This window comes from Rhinopithecus bieti, unplaced genomic scaffold, assembly GCF_001698545.2.
Source record: "Rhinopithecus bieti isolate Rb0 unplaced genomic scaffold, ASM169854v2 scaffold_16234, whole genome shotgun sequence".
Lineage (NCBI taxonomy): Eukaryota > Metazoa > Chordata > Mammalia > Primates > Cercopithecidae > Rhinopithecus > Rhinopithecus bieti.
The window spans coordinates 635601-658701 of record NW_016808946.1 but is presented as its reverse complement, the minus strand read 5'-3'; the positions used below and the strand labels follow the sequence as shown (position 1 = coordinate 658701).

At 46.1% G+C, this 23101-nt stretch overlaps 1 protein-coding gene across 3 annotated transcripts in view; it reads right to left on the bottom strand.

Annotated features, from left to right (window-relative positions):
* Window positions 1-23101, bottom strand: part of UBE4B (ubiquitination factor E4B) — an 81050-nt gene that overhangs the window by 7265 nt on the left and 50684 nt on the right. For all 3 annotated transcript variants that reach the window (XM_017888005.1, XM_017888006.1, XM_017888007.1), the window contains 4 exons: window positions 16358-16484; window positions 13533-13677; window positions 5903-6037; window positions 2602-2793 (listed from right to left, as the gene is read on the bottom strand). In XM_017888005.1, the coding sequence (XP_017743494.1) occupies window positions 2602-2793; window positions 5903-6037; window positions 13533-13677; window positions 16358-16484 (599 nt within the window). The remainder of the gene's footprint in view (window positions 1-2601; window positions 2794-5902; window positions 6038-13532; window positions 13678-16357; window positions 16485-23101) is intronic.

The window sequence follows — 23101 nt, the reverse complement described above, 5'->3', positions numbered from 1 at the left end:
GAGGCCAGCACCATAATCCAAGGCATGACCAGGCAATGAAATGTGTTGTTGGTCACCGAGGACAGGCCGCTCAAAGCACTCCTTTGTCACTCACTTGCTTTCCATCACCTCACTGGGCATGCTGTGCCCATCCACACTGAAACCTTCTGTGTGTTACGTTAAGTGCCTGTGATGTGGCAGTCACAGCACAACCACCCTGGAGAGGGCACACACTGAACAGCTCTTCCAAGCCTCTCTAGAGTAATGATGGAAGAGCCCCAGGGGCTTTCCACACTGACCTCTGGCTTGGCTGGAGGCTCCAGCTACAGTCAGGTGTGGACCCCACCTCAATGGCTAAGTGCTTCCCTTTTCTTTCCCTCACTGCAGGCTATGACTTGCCTTCGGTTTCTAAATCAGTGCAGTATTATATAGGCGGGGACTAGTAAAGCAGTATATATTTTAACATCTCCTACAAGTAACTACAATTTCCTAACCCTCTTACAGACCACTACTTTGTATGAAAAAACTGCTTTAGACATACAGTCCTGTGTCGCTCTGAGAAATGTCTTGTTAGGCGATTTCGTTGTTGTGTAAACATCATAGAATTTACTTACATAAACCTAGATGGCGTGGCCTACACCACGTCGAGGCTCTATGGTACAGCCTATTGCTCCTGGGCTACAAACCTGTACAGTGTGGGACTGTACTGAATCCTGTCGGCAGTTGTAACACAATGGTGAGTATTCTAAACATAGAAAAGGTACAGTGAAAATACGATATTATAATATGATGGGGCCACATGGTCTTTGTGGTCCATCATTGACAGAAACAGCACATGACTATGTATTTTTTTCCACTGCAAATCCTTTGTTAAGACCACTTCCCCTGCTACATCAGAAAGCACCTATATATGTGAGTTATAGCTCCATAAAGCTGTCACTAAAAAAAAGTACCTACAATGCTTCTATTGTAACATTATTCCTTTGGATGAGATATGGGTAAAGAACCTTCTAGAACGCCTACTGATGATTAACCTGAGCCATGAATAGTATTTGGGTAAGTAGTGTGAACAAAGACAGAGACAAAGAAACAAGCATGGTTCTTTGTGGGCTTTTTTTTTTTTTTTTTTTTTTTTGAGACGGAGTCTTGCTCTGCCGCCCAGGCTGGAGTGCAGTGGCCGGCTCTCAGCTCACTGCAAGCTCCGCCTCCCGGGTTCACGCCATTCTCCTGTCTCAGCCTCCCGAGTAGCTGGGACTACAGGCGCCCGCCTCGTCGCCCGGCTAGTTTTTTGTATTTTTTAGTAGAGACGGGGTTTCACCGTATTAGCCAGGATGGTCTCGATCTCCTGACCTCGTGATCCGCCCGTTTCGGCCTCCCAAAGTGCTGGGATTACAGGCTTGAGCCACCGCGCCCGGCCTCTTTGTGGGCTTTTTAAGTGGACAGCAGAGAGACTGAGGATATGGGTTCAAGGCCAGGCTGCCTGGACATCAATCATGCCTCTGTCCCACACTAACTCTCTGACCTTGAGCAAGCTATTTAACATCTCTGTGCCTCTTTCCTCACTTTAAAACAAAGACTTTAACAGAACCTACATCAAAGAATTTTGTGAGGACTAAATGGGTAGAGATATGAAAAGGGGGTGAAATGTGGTGTACAGTTAATAAACATTAGTTGTGAGGACGTTGAAAATGAGGCAGAACGGACCATGGAGGGGGCCAGCCCTTTATGAGATGACTAGAAGATCACACAGGGACAGCTTAGCCTAAATTGGTGGCTGTGGAAATGAAGCACACACAGACAGATCTGCTCACAGGAGAGCCATGGAATAAAGGAAAGGGAAGAATGTAAAGATAACCACACGAGGTTTTCAATCCGGACAACCCCAAAAATAACAGCACTCTAGCAGGAGACTAGGGAGGAAGATTCTGATCCCTTGAGAAATCGGGCTCTTTTTAGAAATGTAACAGATTTGTGAAGAAGGCCCTTAAAAAGATGGGGTAAGAACTCAACTGGAAAGGGATCAGAGCACCCAATCTGCTATTTACTTTTGTTTTTTACTTACTTATTTATTTTGAGACAGTCTCGCCCTGTTGCCCAGGCTGGAGTGCAGTGGCACAATCTCGGCTCACTGAAACCTCTGCCTCCTGGGTTCAAGCGATTCTCCTGCCTCAGCCTCCCGAGTAGCTGAGATTACAGGCATGCACCACCACACCCGGGTAATTTTTTGTATCTTTAGTAGAGATGGGGTTTCACCATGTTGGCCAGGCTGGTCTTGAACTCCTGACCTCGTGATCTGCCCTCCTCGACCTCCCAAAGTGTTGGGAATACAGGTATAAGCCACTGCGTTTTTGAGACCGGATCTCACTCTCTCGCCCATTCTGGAGTGTGGTGGTGCAATCATGGCTCACTGCAGTCTGGCCTCAAGCAATCCTCCTGCCTTGGCCTCCCAGAGTGTTGGGATTATAGGCCTGAGCCACCGCGCCCAGCCCAAATCTACTCTTCACACTCAGAGGAAAACAACCCATTCATCTTCACTGATACCAGACAAGTTCCCTGGCCACTGTGGTTATTATCTCCAAATCTGCCAGTAAACTCACAGAGAGACCAGCTCAACTCACTGACCTGGTCGTCAGCAATGGCTTTCGCGAACCGGGCACAGTCCAGCTGTAAGTAAATATCCGTCAGTTGGTCCAACAGCTTCTTTGGTTCAAAGCCGTACTTCTCAGGGTTTTCAACTTTCAGGTCACGGCACTTGGGGCCACAGAGTTGCTGAAGATTAAAGTTCAGCATTGCAGCCAATCGGGGTCCAAGTTCCTAGGAAATCACAGGATAATAGGACAATTCATGCTGTTGAGACAAGTGAAAAGGACCAAAACCTCCCATTTCAGTGGAGGAACAGGAATTGGTTGGATTAGTCTTCAAAGAATCCGTACAGGTGCTGTGTATCATAAGCTGAAGAAAGACAACACTATATTCCAACTTTACTCCCCATTTCCGATCTGATAATTCTAATACTTAATGGAATGTTGCAGGCTGATGAAATATTTATTTATAAATACCAACAGAAGCCAAACTTTTCTTTAAATTTATGCTTTTAATTTAAAAAAGTATCACTCCAAATTCATTGAGAAACAAGTAAAAGAGAGAAAATTATACAAATCTTACCATTATCTGAGCCAAAAAAGTTTTGAGTCAGTTCTTCCAGCCAATATTTCATCAACTTTTTCCCCCTTAAATGTTAAAAGTCCCTGGCAGTTCAGTCTGTGCCATTCTTATGTACTTATCAGATACAGATAACAAAGTAAAGCAAGGAAAGAAGATAGAAGTTATGTCTTGGAATAGTTTTAAATCTAGTCAATGAGACAGAGTAAAATTGAAACACTGGAAATAATAATAATCTATCAGGAATCTCACAAGGTGACTCAGTACCTCCACTACGGTCGGCATAAATGGTTTTTTTTTTTTTTGTTTTTTGAGACGGAGTCTTGCTCTGTCGCCCAGGCTGGAGTGCAGAGTGCAGTGGCCGGCTCTCAGCTCACCTGCAAACTCCACCTCCCGGGTTCACAGGCATTCTCCTGCCTCAGGCCTCCCTAGTAGCTGGGACTAACAGGCGCCCGGCCACCTCGCCCGGCATAGTTTTTTTTTTGTATTTTTAGTAAGAGAGGGGTTTTCACCGTGTTAGCCAGGATGGTCTCAATCTCCTGACCTCCGTGATCCACCCGTTCGGCCTCCACCAAAGTGCTGGGATTACAGGCTTGAGCCACCGCGCCCGGCCCATAAATGGTTTTAAGCAAACCTGAAACAGGAAGATGTGGCTTAGAGAGCATTAAACACTGGCCATAAAAGGGAGTCATGAAAGCGTTCCTTTCAGTCACAAGGTTTTCATTAAATGTAATAACTGGATTTATTCAAATTTGACATATACTTAGCTTTTCAAGAATTTGCTTTTGCACAGAGTACTCCTGTATTTCATTGTTGAGAAGTTGTAAAATAAAGGAGTCAGAACAGGACAGAGTTGGTCATTTTGTTTGAAGTAGGAGAGATCTGAGCTAGTCAGCGAAGAAGGTGAAAATGCAAACCTTAAAGGTTTGCAAAGTGAAATGCCTTTATACTTTGTCTGCGAAGGCCAGATAGTAAACAGTGCAGCAAAAGAAATGAAAGTATCACAGCAGGCACGGGCACAAGGCTGGAGCCAAAAGAACAGGGCTATGGTGTACAGATGGCTCAGGTCTATGAGCAGGTTTAAAATTAATTAATTAATTAATTTATTTATTTATTTTTGAGAAGGAGTCTCACTCTGTCACCCAGGCTGGAATGCAATGGCCGGATCTCAGTTCACTGCAAGCTCTGCCTCCCGGGTTTACGCCATTCTCCTGCCTCATCCTCCCGAGTAGCTGGGACTACAGGTGCCCGCCACCTTGCCTGGCTAGTTTTTTGTATTTTTTAGTAGAGACAGGGTTTCACCGTGTTAGCCAGGATGGTCTCGATCTCCTGACCTTGTGATCCGCCCGTCTCGGCCTCCCAAAGTGTTGGGATTACAGGCTTGAGCCACCGTGCCCGGCCTATTTATTTATTTTTGAGAAGAGTCTTGCTCTATTACCCAGGTTGGAGTAGCGTGATCTTGGCTCACTGCAACCTGGGTCTCCTGGGTTCAAGTGATTATCCTGCCTCAGCCTCCCAAGCAGCTGGGATTATAGGCACGCCCCACCATGCCTGGCTAATTTTTGTATTTTTAGTAAAGATGGGGTTTTGTCATGTTGGCCAGGCTGGTCTCGAACTCCTGACCTCAGGTGATCCACCCTTCTTGGCCTCCCAAAGTGCTGGGATTACAGGCATGAGCCACCATGCCAGCCTTAGGTCAGGTACTTCTATGTGTGTTTTCGCTTAATCTTCCCAACGAGTCTACAAAACAGGCGAGTGTTGACTTTGTTAAAGAGGAATTAATCAACTATTTACTATCTGGCTTTCACAGAATTCTGCAAACCTTGAAGGGACGCCAGTGTCTGGGCAGTGAGCTGTTTTGTTTCGTGTTCCATGGGTCTTGAACTGAAATCTGTTTATGAAGAGACATGAGGTGGAAAGTGGAAAGAGTGGAAAAGAGTTGTCCCCAGGCCAGGGAGTGGCAATAGTGCCTCTGCTGGAGATAACAGAAGTCACATAATGGAGGTAAGAGCAAATACAGAAAATCAGGAGAAATACACAGTATATATCGTATTCCATTGCAAAGTAAACATGTCTCCACACAGGCAAATGGCTACCAAATCTTAGATCCCCGTCTTGCCTTCCTCATTACACTTGTCCTGGCCACACCATAAAACTTCTCAACTTTGTGGTGGGGGTGGCTGAAGCAGGGCAGAGATCTTCAGTGATGCTGCTCAGTTTCAATTTTAGTAACAGGAACCAGGTCTCGTTAGTTGAGGACAAACATTTTGACTATTTGCAATCCACCATAAACCTTAGTGATAGCCGGCTCTCATTAACCTTTGGCTTCTTGAGTGTAACAAAGGTACAACTGAGAGAGCCAAAGATCTTACACGGTTTCAATTATTCTACTTAATATCCTTCCATTGTCAACGGCTGTTACCTTATGCTTTTTCTATGAATAAAATATAGGAATCAATAATGGTAAAAATATGTCATGACATCAACATGAATAATCCAACGTACTATCTAAGCAGAAAGTGCACTAAGGCATTTGGAAGTAGCTGTAGACTATGTGGTGACGTCAGACATCTACTCTTTAGTCCATCAACAGAGTCTAGTATCAACTAGCATAACTGGGAACAAAATCAGTAACAGAATTTCACTTATTGGTGACTGTGATACTAAAATTTCCAGGACTTCAACAACTGCTGAAGTTATAAGTGAGAGAGTCTGAATGTGGAGTCCAAACCACCAAACAGAGCCCCTGGTTTCTACTCACCGGTCTGAGGAAGGGCTTCTGGACCTGCTTTGTGAGGATGTGGAACATGTCCACAGTTTCGGTGGCCAGGGCGAGGTAAGAGCGGGACACGCGCTCATCCTGAGCAAGCTGAGACTGACGGGCCTGCTGCTGATCCTAGGACACATCGAACAATCGCCAAGTAAGGCTCGGTCCCGGTCATCAGCTCAGCAAAGTGCCAAGCGCGTAACTGGAAAGTGCGCGATAAATCCAACATGCTTAGGGAATGATGGAACCACCCACCACAGCAAATTTCTCAGATAACTGAAGTTTCATCCCAGATAACTGAAGTTTCATCCTTTCAAGCCTCGGAGCTCTTTGAGACTTCCAGCCAGGTGACGTTGGTGCCTTATTTAACTCCCATGAGCCTCCGCTTCCTCAATGATAAAAGAAGTCACCATCTACCGGGTGCGGTGGCTCATGCATGTAATCCCAGCACTTTGCGAAGCCGAGGTGAGCGGATCACAAGGTCAAGAGATCAAGACCATCCTGGCCAACATGGTGAAACCCCATCTCTACTAAAAATACAAAAATTAGCTGGGGATGGTGGCTCACAGCTGTAGTCCCAGCTACTCAGGAGGCTAAGGCAGGAGAACTGCTTGAACCCGGGAGGCGGAGGCTGCAGTGAGCTGAGATCACACCACTGCATTCCAGCCTGGTGACAGAGCCAGACTCCTTCTCAAAAAAAGAAAGTCACCATCAACTTCTATGCAGGATGAAATAAGAGAATCGAATATAGTATCTGACACACATCATGGTACTAAGAAAGGGCAGTTTATTTCTCTTAATAATAACTTTTACTTAGTCATCATCATTATTATTTTTTGAGACGGAGTTTCGCTCTTGTTGCCCAGGTTGGGGTGCAATGGCGCGATCTCGGCTCACCACAACCTTCACCTCCCAGGTTCAAGCAATTCTCCTGCCTCAGCTTCCCGAGTAGGTGGGACTACAGGCACATGTCACCGTGTCCAGCTAATTTTATATTTTTAGTAGAGATGGAGTTTCTCCATGTTGGTCAGGTTGGTCTCGAACTCCTGCATGTCAGGTGATCTCCCTCCTGAAGTGTTGGGATTACAGGCGTAAACCACGGTACCCGGCCTTCTATTATTATTATTATTATTATTATTTTGGAGACAGAGTCTTGCTCTGTCACCCAGGCTGGAGTGCAGTGGCACACTCTTGGCTCACTGTAACCTCTGCCTCCAGGGTTCAAGTGATTCTCATGCCTCAGCCTTCCAAGTAGCTGGGATTACAGGAGTGCACCACCATGCCTGGCTAATTCTTTGTTGTTGTTGTTGTTGTTATTTATTTATTTATCTTGAGACAGGGTCTCACTGTTGCCCAGGCTGGAGTGCAGTGGTAGGATCTTGGCTCACTGCAATCTCCGCCTCCTGGGTTCAAGCCATTCTCCTGCCTCAGCCTCCTGAGTAGCTGGGATTACAGGTGCATGCCACCATGCTTGGCTAATTTTTGTATTTTTGGTAAAGATTGGGTTTTGCAGGCTGGTCTTGAACTCCTGACCTCAGGTGATCCATCCATCTCGGCCTCCCAAAGTGCTGGGATTACAGGCATGAGCCACTGCGACTGGTCTCATTTTTGTATTTTTAGTAGAGATGGGGTTTCACTATGTTGGTCAGGCTGGTCTCAAACTCCTGACCTCAAGTGATCTACCCACCTAGGCTTCCCAGAGTGCTGGGATTACAGGTGTTAGCCACCATGCTCGGCCAGTCTTCATTATTTTAAAACTATGAGATGCAGTGTGCCACAGTATTGAGGCCTACGGGGTCTGCCTCTCTGCCTCTATAAGTGTCTGTGTACTACTAAGCTTTTTAAATTTTGTCTTTCCACACTGTGAGGCTGTCACACCACAGAACTGTCAGCATGCTTGCCTCTGGCGCAGTCTCCTCCTTCAACTCTGCCATGGACTGGGGAGGAGATGATAAGAGCTGTTTGACTCATGGATACAATCAGGTACTGCACTGCAGGCTCTGAAATGGATACAATCAGGTACTGCACTGCAGGCTCTGAAACGGATACTATCAGGTACTGCACTGCAGGCTCTGAAATGGATCAAACACAGACCCACCAGGAAAAGCCTCAATTCTTACATCTGTTCAGAGGCCTTTTCTTGTTGGGAAAGGAACACAGCTGGAGTAGCTGAAGCTGGCTGGCGAGTGCCCTCTGGGTAAGTGCTCCAGTCCATGCTTGATGGACATTCTGCAGGGATATTGGGGGACCTGCCGTTCCCTGGTCAAGAATGAGTCCACTGAAAGAAAGGCAGCGCCAGGAGAGACACAAGAACAGCCAGGCGTGAACTACCTAAATGTGTACCTGGGTGTCTCAACAGGCCTTTCCACAGCCTTTGGGTACTGGACATAGAATATTAAGGCTCCCAAACCCTCATGCAGCTTAGATTCCATTAGGGAGGATCGCTTCATAGAAACAAATACCCAAACAGATACAGTAAGTCTGACAGTGATGAGGAAAATGAAGCAGGGTCAGGGGTCAGGGAATGCTACTCTGGAAAGGGTGGTCAGGGAAGGTCTCCTTGAGGGAGTGCATATCTGAAGGAGTCAGGAAAATCTGGGGGAAGAGCATTCCAGGTAGGGGGAAGAGCCCTCACGTGTCAGTGGAAGGGCCAGGAGGTGAGCCTGGCTGGGGTAGAGTGAGTGGAGGAGAGACTGTCCGAAGCTGAGAGCAGAAATACATTGTGGGGCCAGGTCCTGCTGCATGCTGTAGGCTGCTCTCATCATGGGATTTGGCTCTGAGTGAGAAGGGATGCCCAAAATGGCTGAGCTGAGTGGCGATATTGATCAGACTGAGATTTTGTTTTTTTTTTTTCGAGACAGAGTCTTGCTCTATGGCCCAGGCTGGAGTGCAGTGGCGCGATCTCGGTTCACTGCAAGCTCTGCCTCCCGGGTTTACGCCATTCTCCTGCCTCAGCCTCCCAAGTAGCTGGGACTACAGGCGCCCGCCACCTCGCCCAACTGGTTTTTTTGTATTTTTTAGTAGAGACGGGGTTTCACCGTGTTCACCAGGATGGTCTCGATCTCCTGACCTCGTGATCTGCCCGTCTTGGCCTCCCAAAGTGCTGGGATTAGAGGCTTGAGCCACTGCGCCCGGCCCAGACTGAGATTTTTAACACCATCCCTGATATGGACATGCTCAAGAGTGGAGGCTGAAGACCAAGCAGTGGGCTACTGCAATAATCCAGGTAAGAGATGCCAACGGTCTGGAGGTGGTGAGAAGAGGTTAGATAATGGACATGCTTTAAGACAGAGCCTAGAGGCATTTGCTGAGAGACGCAGAGAAATCAAGAACAACTCCAAAGTATTGAGCCTGAGCAGCTGGTAGAATGAAGGCGCCATGTACTGAGATTGGGCAGACTCAGGCAGGAGATATGGACAACATCAAGGTTCCGTTTTGGACGTGGTGAGTTTGAGACACCTATTAGACAAATACTTGGGTCTACAAGTCTGTAGTCAGGTGAAATCTGAGCTGGGGAGATCCATTCTGGAGTCTTTAGAATACAGGTATTTAACGACTTGGAATACCTGAGCTCACCAAGCAGTGATTTTCACCAGGGGACGTCGGGTTATGCGTGGGAGTATTTCTCGTTGCCTGATGGCTAGGGGTAGGAGGGTACGTCCCTGGCATTAAATGGCAGGAAATAGAGATTCTGTATGTCCTGCAATATATGGGATGGTTTCTCATCATGAGTTCTTATTATACCAAATTCCACTAGGCTCAAAATTCCAACTAGTGCCCTCGCTGAGGATCACTAACCTAGAGAGCACTAGTGGGAAAGAAATTGAAGCCTGAGGGCCAAGTGCCAGAGCTCACCAAGCTCAGACGTCAGGGAGATGAGCAGGAACAGCCAGGGCAGTGGGAGGGAGAAAGCGACTTCAAAGCCAAATAAAAATTATTTCTGAAATAGCAATTGTTGGAACTATTTGTGCATTTTTCATCCATTAACATAGGAAAAATCAGTATTATTTGTTCAGTTGGCTCATAAACAAATGCTATTAAGTACTGACTACGACTGTGCTATAGACCTGCATTCCAACATCTAAAATATATGCTGGCCGGCCATGGTGGCTCACAACTATAATCCCAGCATTTTGGGAGGCTGAGATGGGAGGACTGCCTCAGGCCAGGAGGTTGTAGGCTGAAGTGAGCTAAGATCTGCCATTGCACTCCAGCCTGGGCGACAGAGCAAGACTCTCTTCTCTTTTTTTTTTTTTTTTTTTTTTTTTGAGACAGAGTCTCGCACTGTTGCCCAGGCTGAAATGTGAAATGTAGTGGCATGGTATCAGCTCACTGCAACCTCCACCTCCTGGGTTCAAGTGATTCTCTCACCTCAGCCTCCCAAGTAGCTGGGATTACAGGTGCCTGCCACCATGCTTGGCTAATTTTTGTATTTTTAGTAGACACTGGGTTTTGCCATGTTGGCCAGGTTGGTCTCAAACTCCTGACCTCAGGTGATCTGCCAGCCTCGGCTTCCCAAAGTGCTGAGATTACAGGTATGAGCCACCATGCCCAGTCAAGACTCTGTTTCTATTAAAAAATAATAATAATAAGGCCGGGCACGGTGGCTCATGTCTGTAATCCCCACATTTTGGGAGGCTGAGGTGGGTGGATCGCTTGAGGCCAGGAGTTCAAGACCAGCCTGGTCAACATGGCAAAACCCCATCTCTACTAAAAATACAAAAATCAGCCAGGCGTGGTGGTGCATGCCTGTAATCCCAGCAGGCAGAAATTGAGCCAAGATTGCGGCACTGTACTCCAGCCTGGGTGACAGAGTAAGACTCTCTCAAAAAATAAAACAAAACAAAATAAAAAATAACAATTTAATAATCAAAACAATAAGTAAATAAAATATATGACCAGCTTGGGAAAACTAGCAATTAAATATTAAAATATTATATTTTAATATTTATTTATTTGAGACGGAGTCTCGCTCTGTCACCCAGGCTGGAGTGCAGTGGCACAATCTTGGCTTACTGCAACCTCCACCTCCTGGGTTCAAGCAATTCTCCTGCCTCAGCCTCCTGAATAGCTGGGACTACAGGTGTGTGCCACCACGTCCAGCTAATTTTTGTATTTTTAGTAAAGATGGGATTTCATCATGTTGGCCAGAATGGTCTTGATCTCTTGACCTTGTAATCCACCTGCCTTGGCCTCCCAAAGTGCTGGGATTATAGGCATGAGCCACTGCGCCCGGCCTAATATTTATTTTTAAAGGATGGAACGCTTTATGAATTTGCATGTCATCCTCAAGCAGGGGCCAAGGTAATCTTCTCTGTATTTTTCCAATGTTAGTATACATGCTGCTGAAGCAAGCATGTAAGACCTTGTCTCTGTAAAAAAACATTTTTTAATTAGCCAAGCGTGGGGGTGCATGCTTTTAGATCCAGCTATTTGGGAGGCTGAGGCAGGAGGACCACTTGAGCCCAGGAGGTTGAGGCTGTGGTGTGCTATGATCCTGCCACTGCACTCCAGCCAAGGCAACAGATCAAGACTCTGTCTCCATTTATTAATAATAATAAAAAAACAAATAAGTAAATAAAATATAAGCTGGGCATACCAAGCACTGCGAATGGTATAAAGTGGGTGTTACAGAAGTAAGGAGAAACGTGAGAATTTTCAGCTATGCTGATTGGCGAAGACAAACCTGAGTGAGTATTTGGATAGGACCTTACTCAGAGAATGGGTAGAACTTTAATAGATAAGAAGAAAAGCAGGTGTAAATGGGAGCTAAACACATGGACAGAGATGGGAACAATAGACACTGGGGACAGGGGAGTGAGGGAGGAGCAGGGGTTGAAAAACTACCTATTAGGTATTATGCTCACTCCCTGGGGGACACGTTGAATCATAAAACCTCAGCATTGCCGGGCGCGGTGGCTCAAGCCTGTAATCCCAGCACTTTGGGAGGCCGAGACGGGCGGATCACGAGGTCAGGAGATCGAGACCATCCTGGCTAACATGGTGAAACCCTGTCTCTACTAAAAAATACAAAAAACTAGCCGGGCGAGGTGGCGGGCGCCTGTAGTCCCAGCTACTTGGGAGGCTGAGGCAGGAGAATGGCGTAAACCCAGGAGGCGGAGCTTGCAGTGAGCTGAGATCCGGCCACTGCACTCCAGCCTGGGCGACAGAGCGAGATTCCGTCTCAAAAAAAAAAAAAAAAAAAAAACCTCAGCATCACATGATACACCCATATAACAAAACTGCACATGTACCCCATCCCCTGAATCTAAAATAAAAGTTGAAATTAAAAAAGAAAAAAAAATGGCTGGGCACAGTGACTCATGCCTGTAGTCCTAGCACTTTGGGAGGCTGAGGCGGATGGATCACCTGAGGTTAGGAGTTCAAGACCGGCCTGGCCAACATGATGAAACCCCGTCTCTACTAAAAATACAAAAGTTGGCCGGGCGCAATGGCTCACGCCTGTAATCCCAGCACTTTGGGCGGCCGAGGAGGGCGGATCATGAGGTCAGGAGATCAAGACCATCCTGGCTAACATGGTGAAACTAAAAATACAAAAAATTAGCCAGGTGTGGTGGCGGGTGCCTGTAGTCCCAGCTACTCGGAAAGCTGAGGCAGGAGAATCGCTTGTACCCAGGAAGCAGAGGTTGCAGTGAGCCAAGATCGCGCCACTGCACTCTAGCATGGGTGAGAGAGCTAGATTCCATCTCAAAACCAAATAAACAAACAAAATACAAAAATTAGCTGGGCGTGGTGGCAGGCGCCTGTAATCCCAGCTATTCGGGAGACTGAGGCAGGAGAATCGCTTGAAGTGGAGAAGCAGGGACTGCAGTGAGCCGAGATTGCACCACTGCACTCCTGCCTGGGCAACAAGAGTGAACCTGTCTCAGAAAAAAAAAGAAAAGAAAAGAAAAAGTGAAGAAAAAGCAGTCCTCCCCACTTTGACATGAGAACCCCTTATGGAAATCAGTTCTGATTCTGAGCCTGACAATTCCAAGAACAGAATCAATAAACCTAAGCCAATCTAAGGAGTCACCAGCAACTGTCAAGGGCCTCATAAGCAACCAAGGATGTATCTCAGCTGCCGCTACGCACGTCAGGAAAGAGCACTGGCACTGGCACAGCACGTGTTTTCCATGGAACCTGGCAAGCCAGGCCTCTGTTCTATTAATAACTGAATTTAAAACCCAAGATCAACTGAAAGGAAAAAACACCCCACCAGGATCCTGAGTGATTCACACAGTTGCCTGGAGAAGCCCATAGGCACAAATCAAATTCTGGTCCAGCAGACATCATTCTAGAGATTTCTTTCCTGATTATGTTCATGAATCTTAATATATTCAGACAATAAAAGCTCTTCTCCAAAAAAGTCCTTTAAAATTAAAAAGGCAGAGAAAGTTTTCAGTGTACATTTTCAAAGACTTCTCAACCCATTTCTTAGCTTCAGATAAGGTGTTTCAGATTTTTCCTATTCCAACCCTGCAATATGATTTCATGGAAGGAAAATCCCAGCAAGTCAGCTCGCATATCATCAGACCCACAAATGCAGCCCCAAAGCAGCTCTGCCCGTGTCCGGAGGCAGACAGCCTGCAAAGCTGTCCAAGCCTCTGGACCACGTCCTCACCCGGGGCAACTGGTCCCACTGTTCTTTGTTCTTCATCTCTTCCTGCACTTCATGGATTCGCTTCAGAGACTCCAGACTTTCATCAAGCAAAAACGTCGTGTCGTTTATCAACATGTTTATATAGCGAACAAACTGCTTCCCGGAGCTGGAAAGGCAATTACATTGTGCATGGTCATACATCTCCCTGAAGCAAAACACCACTGCAAATCCCAGGGAACAGGCGCCTCCACCCACACTGCAACTGTCTCACCCTAAAAGCCTGCCCACCCTGGCACACGTCAGGCACTGTGGAATTCAAGGACTACCAAGCTTCTCTTTAGATTTTGTTAATCTTGTTCCTTTTTGAGACAGGGTCTTGCTCTGTCTCCCAGCCTGGAATGCAGTGGCACGATCACAGCTCACTGTATCCTCAACCTCCAGGGCTCAAGCAATCTTCCTGCCTCAGCCTCCTAAGTAGCTGGAACTACAGACACACGCCACCACGCCCAGCTAACTTTTGTATTTGTTGTAGAGACAGGGACTTATTATGGTGCCAGGACTGGTCTCAAACTCCTGGGCTCAAGCGTTCTTCCCATCTCAGCCTCCCAAAGTGTTGGGATTACAGAGATGAGCCACCGCACTTGGCCTGGATTTTTGTTATTCTTTTAAATTGTTTATGATAAGCTCATTCCAGTGGTGTTTGGAGCCATCTTGCATGGTTGATGACAGTCAAGTGCTAAATATTCCAGAATTTGATAACCAGATTCCCCTGGCACCTTAAATTGGGCAATGGAGGAAATAGTCACACCATGGAAAACCAGCAAATGCTGACTCCCCCACCCCGCTTCCCAGAGCAGGCTTACCTAGCTTACCTAGCTTACCCAGTTCACTCCCTCAGTGTTTTTAAGGAGAGAAAACACTTTCTTCAGACTAGAACAGGAAATACGCAGATACTCACCAATATACCAAGAAAAGGCAAATAATTAACCACATATAACAGATAAAACTACTGATATAGTTATTCCTTATCACAAAGACTGACACACTGAAGAAAAATTGGAACCTGTAATATTGATAAAGTGGGATATTAACTTACTTTAGAACCAGAAGCTTCCAATCTAAGGAACTGTTCTGCAAATCATGTTATAATGAGAATTTGTCGGTGAACTGAAATAGCTTGGCCTACCTCTGTTAGACTCTGGAGCTGCCAGATTCGTAGAGGAAAAAGAAGCTACATTTCAGGGTCTACAACTGTGCAATTGGGAGGTGGTAAGCCATGCCTGGGGAAGAGAAGTTCCTGTGAACAGGGACAGGAGGCCTCAATCTCAGGAACATGGCAAGTTCAGGACAAGTGCTCCAATCAGCACCATTCAGACCAAGCCATGGGCCTGCCTCGTGTCCTAAGCTTGTGCCAGGCTTTAGCTGGAACACAATTCTGATCATAAGAGCAGTTTATGGAAACAAAAAGTTAAAGAATTTGCTCCGCAGAAATCTATCTAGCAAATAGTTATTCCACTGGTAATATGTATATTATTGATTAGTAATTCGGTTAACAAGTATAGCTAGATTTGATCAAAGATCTAACATGGGTTGCAAAAGATCCAAGTAGATGGGATGAAATTATTATTTATTTATTTACTCATTTTTTTTTTGAGAGAGTCTCGCTCTGTCACCCAGGCTGGGGTGTAGTGGCGTGATCTTGGCTCACTGCAAGCTCTACCTCCCGGGTTCACACCATTCTCCTGCCTCAGCCTCCCGAGTAGCTGGGACTACAGGCGCCCGCCACCACGCCTGGCTAATTTTTTTTGTATTTTAGTAGAGATGGGGTTTCACCATGTTAGCCAGGATGGTCTCGATCTCCTGACCTCGTGATCCGCCTGCCTCAGCCTCCCAAAGTGCTGGGATTACAGGCATGAGCCACCGCGCCCGGCCCTTAGATGGGATAAAATTTTTGAAGAATAATCCAAGAGTTCAGCATCTTCATCTCCCTTTTGTTTTTAGACACTGACAGATAATTTAGATGGGATTACTAATGTCCAGGTTTAAGCAGTCACTCAGATTTCAGGTAGGTATATGAAAAGTCTTTAATTAAGGTTTAGGGCCTTACCACAAAGAATGATACTTTAAATGACAGCTCTGACCTAATTGTTGCAAAATCTAAAGTCCTTCCAACGTTCAAGAACTAAGATTTCATTTCACTCATTTTGACAACTTCATTTAACACTGTCATCATAGAAACACCAAAAAAACACTTAACCCAACATCTCAGCATATTTATAGGATCTTTTCTTTTCTTTTTTTTTTTTTTTTTCTGAGACGGAGTCTTGCTCTGTGGCCCAGGCTGGAGAGCACTGGCACAATCTCAGCTCACTGCAACCTCTGCCTCCCGGGTTCAAGCAATTCTCCTGCCTCAGCTTCCCAAGTAGCTGGGATAACAGGCGTGTGCCACCACACTCAGCTAATATTTTGTATTTTTAATAGAGATGAGGTTTCACCATGTTGGCCAGGCTGGTCTTGAACTCCTGACCTCAAGTGATCCGCCCTCCTCTGCCCTTCCCAAAGTGCTGGGATTACAGGCGTGAGCCACCACTCTCTGCCCTATAGGATCTTTGCTTGTGTACCACCTCCAAGGTATCTTGACAAATCTAAAATTCAGCAATATCTTGCAAGCAAAGCCATTTTAAAAATCCTGCCCACATTTAGTGGCACCTTGTCGTAAACTCAAAAGGAGTCTGAGACCACCAAGCAAACAGTCCACCAGAACCCAGCTGTGCCAGCTTTTAAGCTGCAATCCTACCTGCGATTTGCAAGAAAGCAAGCTGTGACACAAGGGGCCCCATACTCACTTGAACTCCTCCATAAAGGTGCCATGGTGAGCTATGTTTTGCCAAAGGCTTTTAAAAATGGTGCTAATGTGATAGCGAATTGTGAACTTGTCATAAAACTCGCTGGTGGCTCCGGTATGCTCAACATCTAAAGAAGAAAGACAAAGGGACTGAGGGATATGTACTTTCTTACTTTCCAAATCCAGTTATTGCCCCAACAATGACAGTGAGTGAAGGTAAATCTGCAAAATCAGAGAGTCGGTGAAATTTTGCACCCCTGCATGTAAGGCAGGACAGAAATTATAAATTGCTTTTAAAGACAAAAGTTTCACAATGAAGATATGACAATGACACACCACCGAATGGAACGGGGCTAGGAAAACTCCCATCATTAGGACAGCGTCAACTTACCAACGACCAAAAGTTGAATTATCATACTCCCCCACCTAATTTTAAGTCATTAATTTACAGAAAATCTATGGCACCTCAAATGGACATCCTTCAGCAGATAAAAAGTTAGGTTTGATTTTATTGAGGGCCACGTACTTCTTAAATGTGTGTATGTATTGACCATTTTTTTTTTTTTTTTTTTTTAGACGAAGTCTCGCTCTGTGGCCCAGGCTGGAGTGCAGTGGCCGGATCTCAGCTCACTGCAAGCTCCACCTCCCGGGTTTACGCCATTCTCCTGCCTCAGCCTCCCGAGTAGCTGGGACTACAGGCGCCCGCCACCTTGCCCAGCTAGGTTTTTGTATTTTTTTAGTAGAACGGGGTTTCACCGTGTTAGCCAGGATGGTCTCGATCTCCTGACCTCGTGATCCGCCCGTCTCGGCCTCCCAAAGTGCTGGGATTACAGGCTTGAGGCACCACACCCGGCCTGACCATTTTTGGTGTTGAAAAAAAACCAATGTGTCTACCATCCCTATACCTACTACAGAGGGATGAAAATCAAACTTGTTTGTCCAAATGGCAAAAGCTTAGGCATGAGAAATTTCAGAATTCATGGCAAATTTTAATTTATTATTATTATTATTATTTTTTGAGATGAGTCTCGCTGTCGCCAGGCTGGAGTGCAGTGGCACGATCTCAGCTTACTGCAACCTCTGCCTCCGGGTTCAAGCAATTCTCCTGTCTCAGCCTCCTGAGTAGCTGGGACTATAGGCATGAGCCACCATGCCCAACTAATTTTTGTATTTTTAATAGAGATGCAGTTTCACCATATTGGCCAAGATGGTCTCATCTCTTGGCCTCATGATCCTCCCACCTTGGCCTCCCAAAGTGCTGGGATTACAGGCGTGAGCCACCATGCCCGATTATTTTATTATTATTTTTTAGGAGACAGAGTCTTGCTCTATTGCCCAGGGTGAAGTGCAGTGGTGTGATCATGGCTCACTACAGCCTCAACCTCTCAGGCTCAAGTGATCCTCCCACCTCAGCTTCCCAAGTAGGTGGGACTGGAGGTGCATCCACCACGCCCGGCTTATTTTTTATGGCCAGGTGTGGTGGCTCACGCCTATAATCCCAGCACTTTGGGAGGCTGAGGCAGGCAGATCACTTGAGGCCAGGAGTTCAAAACCAGCCTGGCCAACATAGCAAAACCCTGCCTCTACTATCGATAAAAATACAAAAACTAGGTGGGCATGGTGGTGTGTGCCCATAATTCCAGCTACTCGGGAGGGTGAAGCAGGAGAATTGCTTGAATCCAGATACAGAGATCCAGATACAGAGGATGCAGTGAGCCAAGGTCATGCCACTGCACTCCAGCCTGGGCGACAGAGCAAGACTCCATCTCAAAAACATTTTTTTTCATTTTTATTTTTTTTACAGATAGGTTCTATGTTGCCCAGGTTGGTTCCAAATTCCTGGCCTCAAGTGATCCTCCCACCTCTTCCTTCCAAAGTACTGAGATTACAGGTGTGAGCCACTATACCTTGTCTTTCATATTTTCTATATTTTCCAAAGAACATACTTTTGTGTGTGTGACCAAAAAAGAAAACAGCTATTTAAAAACAAAAGAATAAGATAATTAACACCTATCATATTAAGATCTGAAAGTACTTATGTATATTCATTAAGTCAACCTTTCCTTAAAATAAACGAAATGTCATTTATTAATTGTATAAAAGTGTGAGCTACAGTGTGGTGTGCTGACATAAGGACAGCCTACAAGAGGAAGATCCCGGAGGACCAACCCAATGCCTCACATCATCTAACATGCCCCTAATATCTGCACCAAATTCTGAATATAGTAGAGACTAAGTAAATGTTGTTAATTTATTATGTAACAATATGTATCTCAGCAGGGCCCCACATCTGTATTTCCAGCACTTTGGGAGGCCCAGGTGGGCAGATCACTTGAGCTCAGGAGTTTGGGACCAGCCTGGTGAACATGGTGAAACCCCGTCTCTACAAAAACTACAAAAATTAGCCAGGTGTGGTGGCACATGCCTGTAGTCCCAGCTGCTTGGGAGGCTGAGATAGGAGGATCACTTGAGCCCGGGAGGTCAAGAGTGCATGGAGCTGTAATTGTGCCACTGCACTCTAGCGTGGATGACAGAGCAAGACCCTACCTCAAAAAAAAAAAAAAAAAAAAAAGGAAAGGAAATGAAACAATATACATTTCTCCTAACATTTTCTTTTCTTCTTATTTACTTGTACTGTTCCATCAAAATCATACCAGCCCAAGTTCTAATTCCCAGGTCCTTGTTCCAGAAGGCCATAAGTGGACTAGACTTGTGTTAAACCTCTCTCTCCTCCCCCCAGGTATTCTTGCTGCCTTCTTTCTTTTTTTTATTTTTTTGAGATGGAGTCCCTGTAGCCCAGGCTGGAGTACAGTGGCAAGATCTTGGCTCACTACCTCCACCTCCCAGGTCCTGGTTCAAGCAATTCCCCTGCCTCAGCCTCCCAAGTAGCTGGCATTACAGGTCTCCGCCACCACACCCAGATAATCTTTTGTATTTTTAGTAGAGACGGGGTTTCACCATGTTGGCCAGGCTGGTCTCTAACTCCTGGCCTCAAGTGATTCACCCATCTCGGACTCCCAAAGTGCTAGGATTACAGGTGTGAGCCACCACGCCCAGCCTAACTTGAGCATTTTCTAAGCTAAAATACTATCTGTGTGGTGTAAGAGGAGCTTGTTCCACCTACTGATCTTATGTGTGGCAACTCTAATTTATATCTGAGAGTCCCATCTGCTTCGGGACCAGGACCTAATCAGCCAGGTCTTCACATGGAGGCGATGAGCACTGGGGACTATGTCTGTGATTCCTCCCTCGGGGGTACCCTCACACCAGTCCCTTAGTAGCTGTAGTGGTCAGGGGCACCTGTGCTAAAGGGCATCTGCAAGGTTGCTGCCACTTGCTAGCCACTGACCTTCAGCAAAGCTTCTTGACCCTTTTAAGCTTCAGTTTCCTCATTTGTAAAGTGGAGGTATTTATAGTACTATCTTTAGGGCTGCTGTGGGGATTAAGTGAAAGGATTAGTAAGCATTCAATGAGTGGTGGCTATTGTTAGTACAGATGTCATCCATCCATGACTACAGAGGTGGTCCAGGCCAGAGGGCACACATGGCAAAGACGAAAGAGAGAACAACCCCCACCCATCACCTTCTGGAACATTCCCAGCAGGCCTCCACTAGGCCCAGCACGGGTCTCATAGGCAACAGGCCCAGTTCTGTTGTGTGTACATACACACACACACACACACACACACACTCTCTCTCTCTCTCTCTCATTCTCTCTTTATCCTGAAGCCACACTGACAGGCCCAGAACACTGACTACAAACTAAATTTAACTAAAATTGTTTTATCTTTACTACTAACAACACACGTTTACTGTAGAAAAATTAAGAAGTTCAGGCCGGGCGCGGTGGCTCAAGCCTGTAATCCTAGCACTTTGGGAGGCCGAGACGGGCGGATCACAAGGTCAGGAGATCGAGACCATCCTGGCTAATACGGTGAAACCCCGTCTCTACTAAAGAATACAAAAAACTAGCCGGGCGACGAGGCGGGCGCCTGTAGTCCCAGCTACTCGGGAGGCTGAGGCGGGAGAATGGCGTAAACCCGGGAGGCGGAGCTTGCAGTGAGCTGAGATCCGGCCACTGCACTCCAGCCTGGGTGGCAGAGCAAGACTCCGTCTCAAAAAAAAAAAGAAGTTCAGATAATAAAATAAAATAAAACTATTTATAATGCTACCATTCAAAATAACCAATGTACTGTTAATATTTTGGTATATGTCCTTCCCTACATTCTTTTTTTTTTTTTTTTTTTTTGAGACAGAGATTTGCTCTTGTCACCCAGGCTGGAGTGCAATTGCAATGGCATGATCGTGGCTCACTGCAACCTCTTCCTCCCTGATTCAAGCGATTCTTCTGCCTTAGACTCCAGAGAAGTTGGGACTACAGGTGTGCACCACTATGACTGGCTAAATTTTTTTGTATTTTTAGTAGAGACAGAGTTTCACCATTTTGGCCAGGCTCAGCCTCCATCTCCTGACCTCAGGTGATCCTCCTGCCTCAGCCTCCCAAAGTGCTGGGATTACAGATGAGAACCACCAAGCCTGGCCTTTTTTTTTTCTTTTCTTTTTTACTTTTTTCTAATGTAAATGTGAACACAGTGTTTCATTTTCTTGACTTTTTGTTGCTAAACCACTTAACATAAATAACACATTATTTTTTATGACTCACATAGGTCCACTTTATGGATAACGTACAACTTTTTATGTACAACTGGCAGAAATTTCAGTCATGATTTTTTTTTTTTTCAAGACGGAGTCTCACTCTGTTGCCCAGGCTGGAGTGCAGTGGTGCCATCTCGGCTCATTGCAACCTCTGCTGGGATTACAGGTGCTTGCCACCATACCCAACTAATTTTTGTATTTTTAGTAGAAACGGGGTTTTACCATGTTGGCCAGGCTAGTCTTGAACTCCTGACCTCAAGTGATCTGCCCACCTTGGCCTCCCAAAGTGCTGGGATTACAGGATTGAGCCACCAAGCCCGGCCAGTTGTTTTTATTGTTTTCACTACACTGCATTATAAATAATGTTGTGGAGAACATCACTTACAAATATTCATAATTATTTCCACAGAATAAATTTCTAGAAATTAAATTCTTATGTCACAGTATAGCTAGTCAGCTGTTGTCCCATAGCTCCAAACCCACTCTTTTAGTTTTTTAGATCCCGGCTAACTGCAACCTCCGCCTCCCGAGTTCAAGTGATTCTCCTGCCTCAGCTTCCCAAGTTGCTGGGATTACACGTATGCACCACCACACCTGGCTAATTGTTTTTTTTTTTGAGATGAAGTCTTGCTCTGTCACCAGGCTGAAGTGCAGTGGTGCGATCTCGGCTCACTGCAACCTCCGCCTCCCAGGTTCAAGAGATTCTCTTGCCTCAGCCTCCTGAGTAGCTGGGACTACAGGTGTGCGCCACCACATCCAGCTAATTTTTGCTTTTAGGATGGAGTTTCGCTCTTGTTGCCCAGGCTGGATTACAATGGCTCAGTCTTGGCTCACCACAACCTCTGCCTCGTGGGTTCAAGTGATTCTCCTGCCTCAGCCTCCTGAGTAGCTGGGATTATAGGCATGTGCCACCATGCCAGGCTAATTTTGTATTTTTAGTAGAGACAGGGTTTCACCATGTTGGTCAGGCTGGTTTCGAAATCCCGACCTCAGGTGATTCACCTGCCTCGGCCTCCAAAAGTGCTGGGATTACAGCATGAGCCACCATGCCAGGCCTAATTTTTGTATTTTTAGTAGAGACAGGGTTTCACCATGTGAAGTTGGCGAGGATTGTCTCAATCTCTTGACCTTGCGATCCGCCCACCTCAGTCTCCCAAAATGCTGGGATTACCGGCGTGAACCACCGCACCTGGCCTAACTTTTTATTTTTAGTAGATACTAGGATTCACCATGTTGGCTAGACTGGTCTCCAACTCCTGACCTCAGGTGATCCCCCGGCCTTGGCCTCCCAAAGTGCTGGGATTATAAGTGTGAACTACCGTGCCCGGCCGAAACCCAATCTTTGTATTTTATTTATTTATTTTTTTTAGAGACAGGGTCTTGCCCTGTTTCCCAGGCTGGAATGCAGCGGCAAGATCACAGCTCACTGCAGCCTTTAACTCCTGGGCTCAAGCCTTCCTCCCACCTCAGCCTCCTTAGTAGCTGGGACAACAGGCATCTAATTTTTAAATTTTTCATAGAGATGGGGTCTCGTCATGTTGCCCAGGCTGGTCTACAACTCCTGGGCTCAAGCATTCCTCCCACCTTGGCCTCCTAAAGTGCTGGGATTATTCGCTGGAGCCACCATGCGTGGCCCACATGCACTCTTTGCAGTTGGCTTTGTGATTCTGGGGCTGGCACTGCAGAATCTTTCCTTTGGCAGCCTGCTCTCTCTAGGGTTGCCAATAGGAGGTGCTGCAGGAGAACTGGAAAACTGAAGGAGAAACAAGGGATTTAGGACCTTGTACTTACTGTCAGTGGTAGCAGTTGGTTCCAGTTTTCAGCTTTGTCTCGTACCCCCAGAGCTAGCAACTGTGCACACCGAGACAACAGCACCAACTGGCCAAGGGCCTTCCACAGAGGACTGGGTCCTAGCTCTGTCCAAGCCCTCATCAGGGCAGCTGGGTTCTGACATCCCCAGGCTCTTCCCTTGGGTCCCCAGACTGAGGGATAGATGTAGAGGATGGCTACTTCTTGCACCTTTTATCTGTTACCCCAGTGTTCTTCTTTTTTTTGCTGCTTCAGTCTTCATATATATATATATATATATA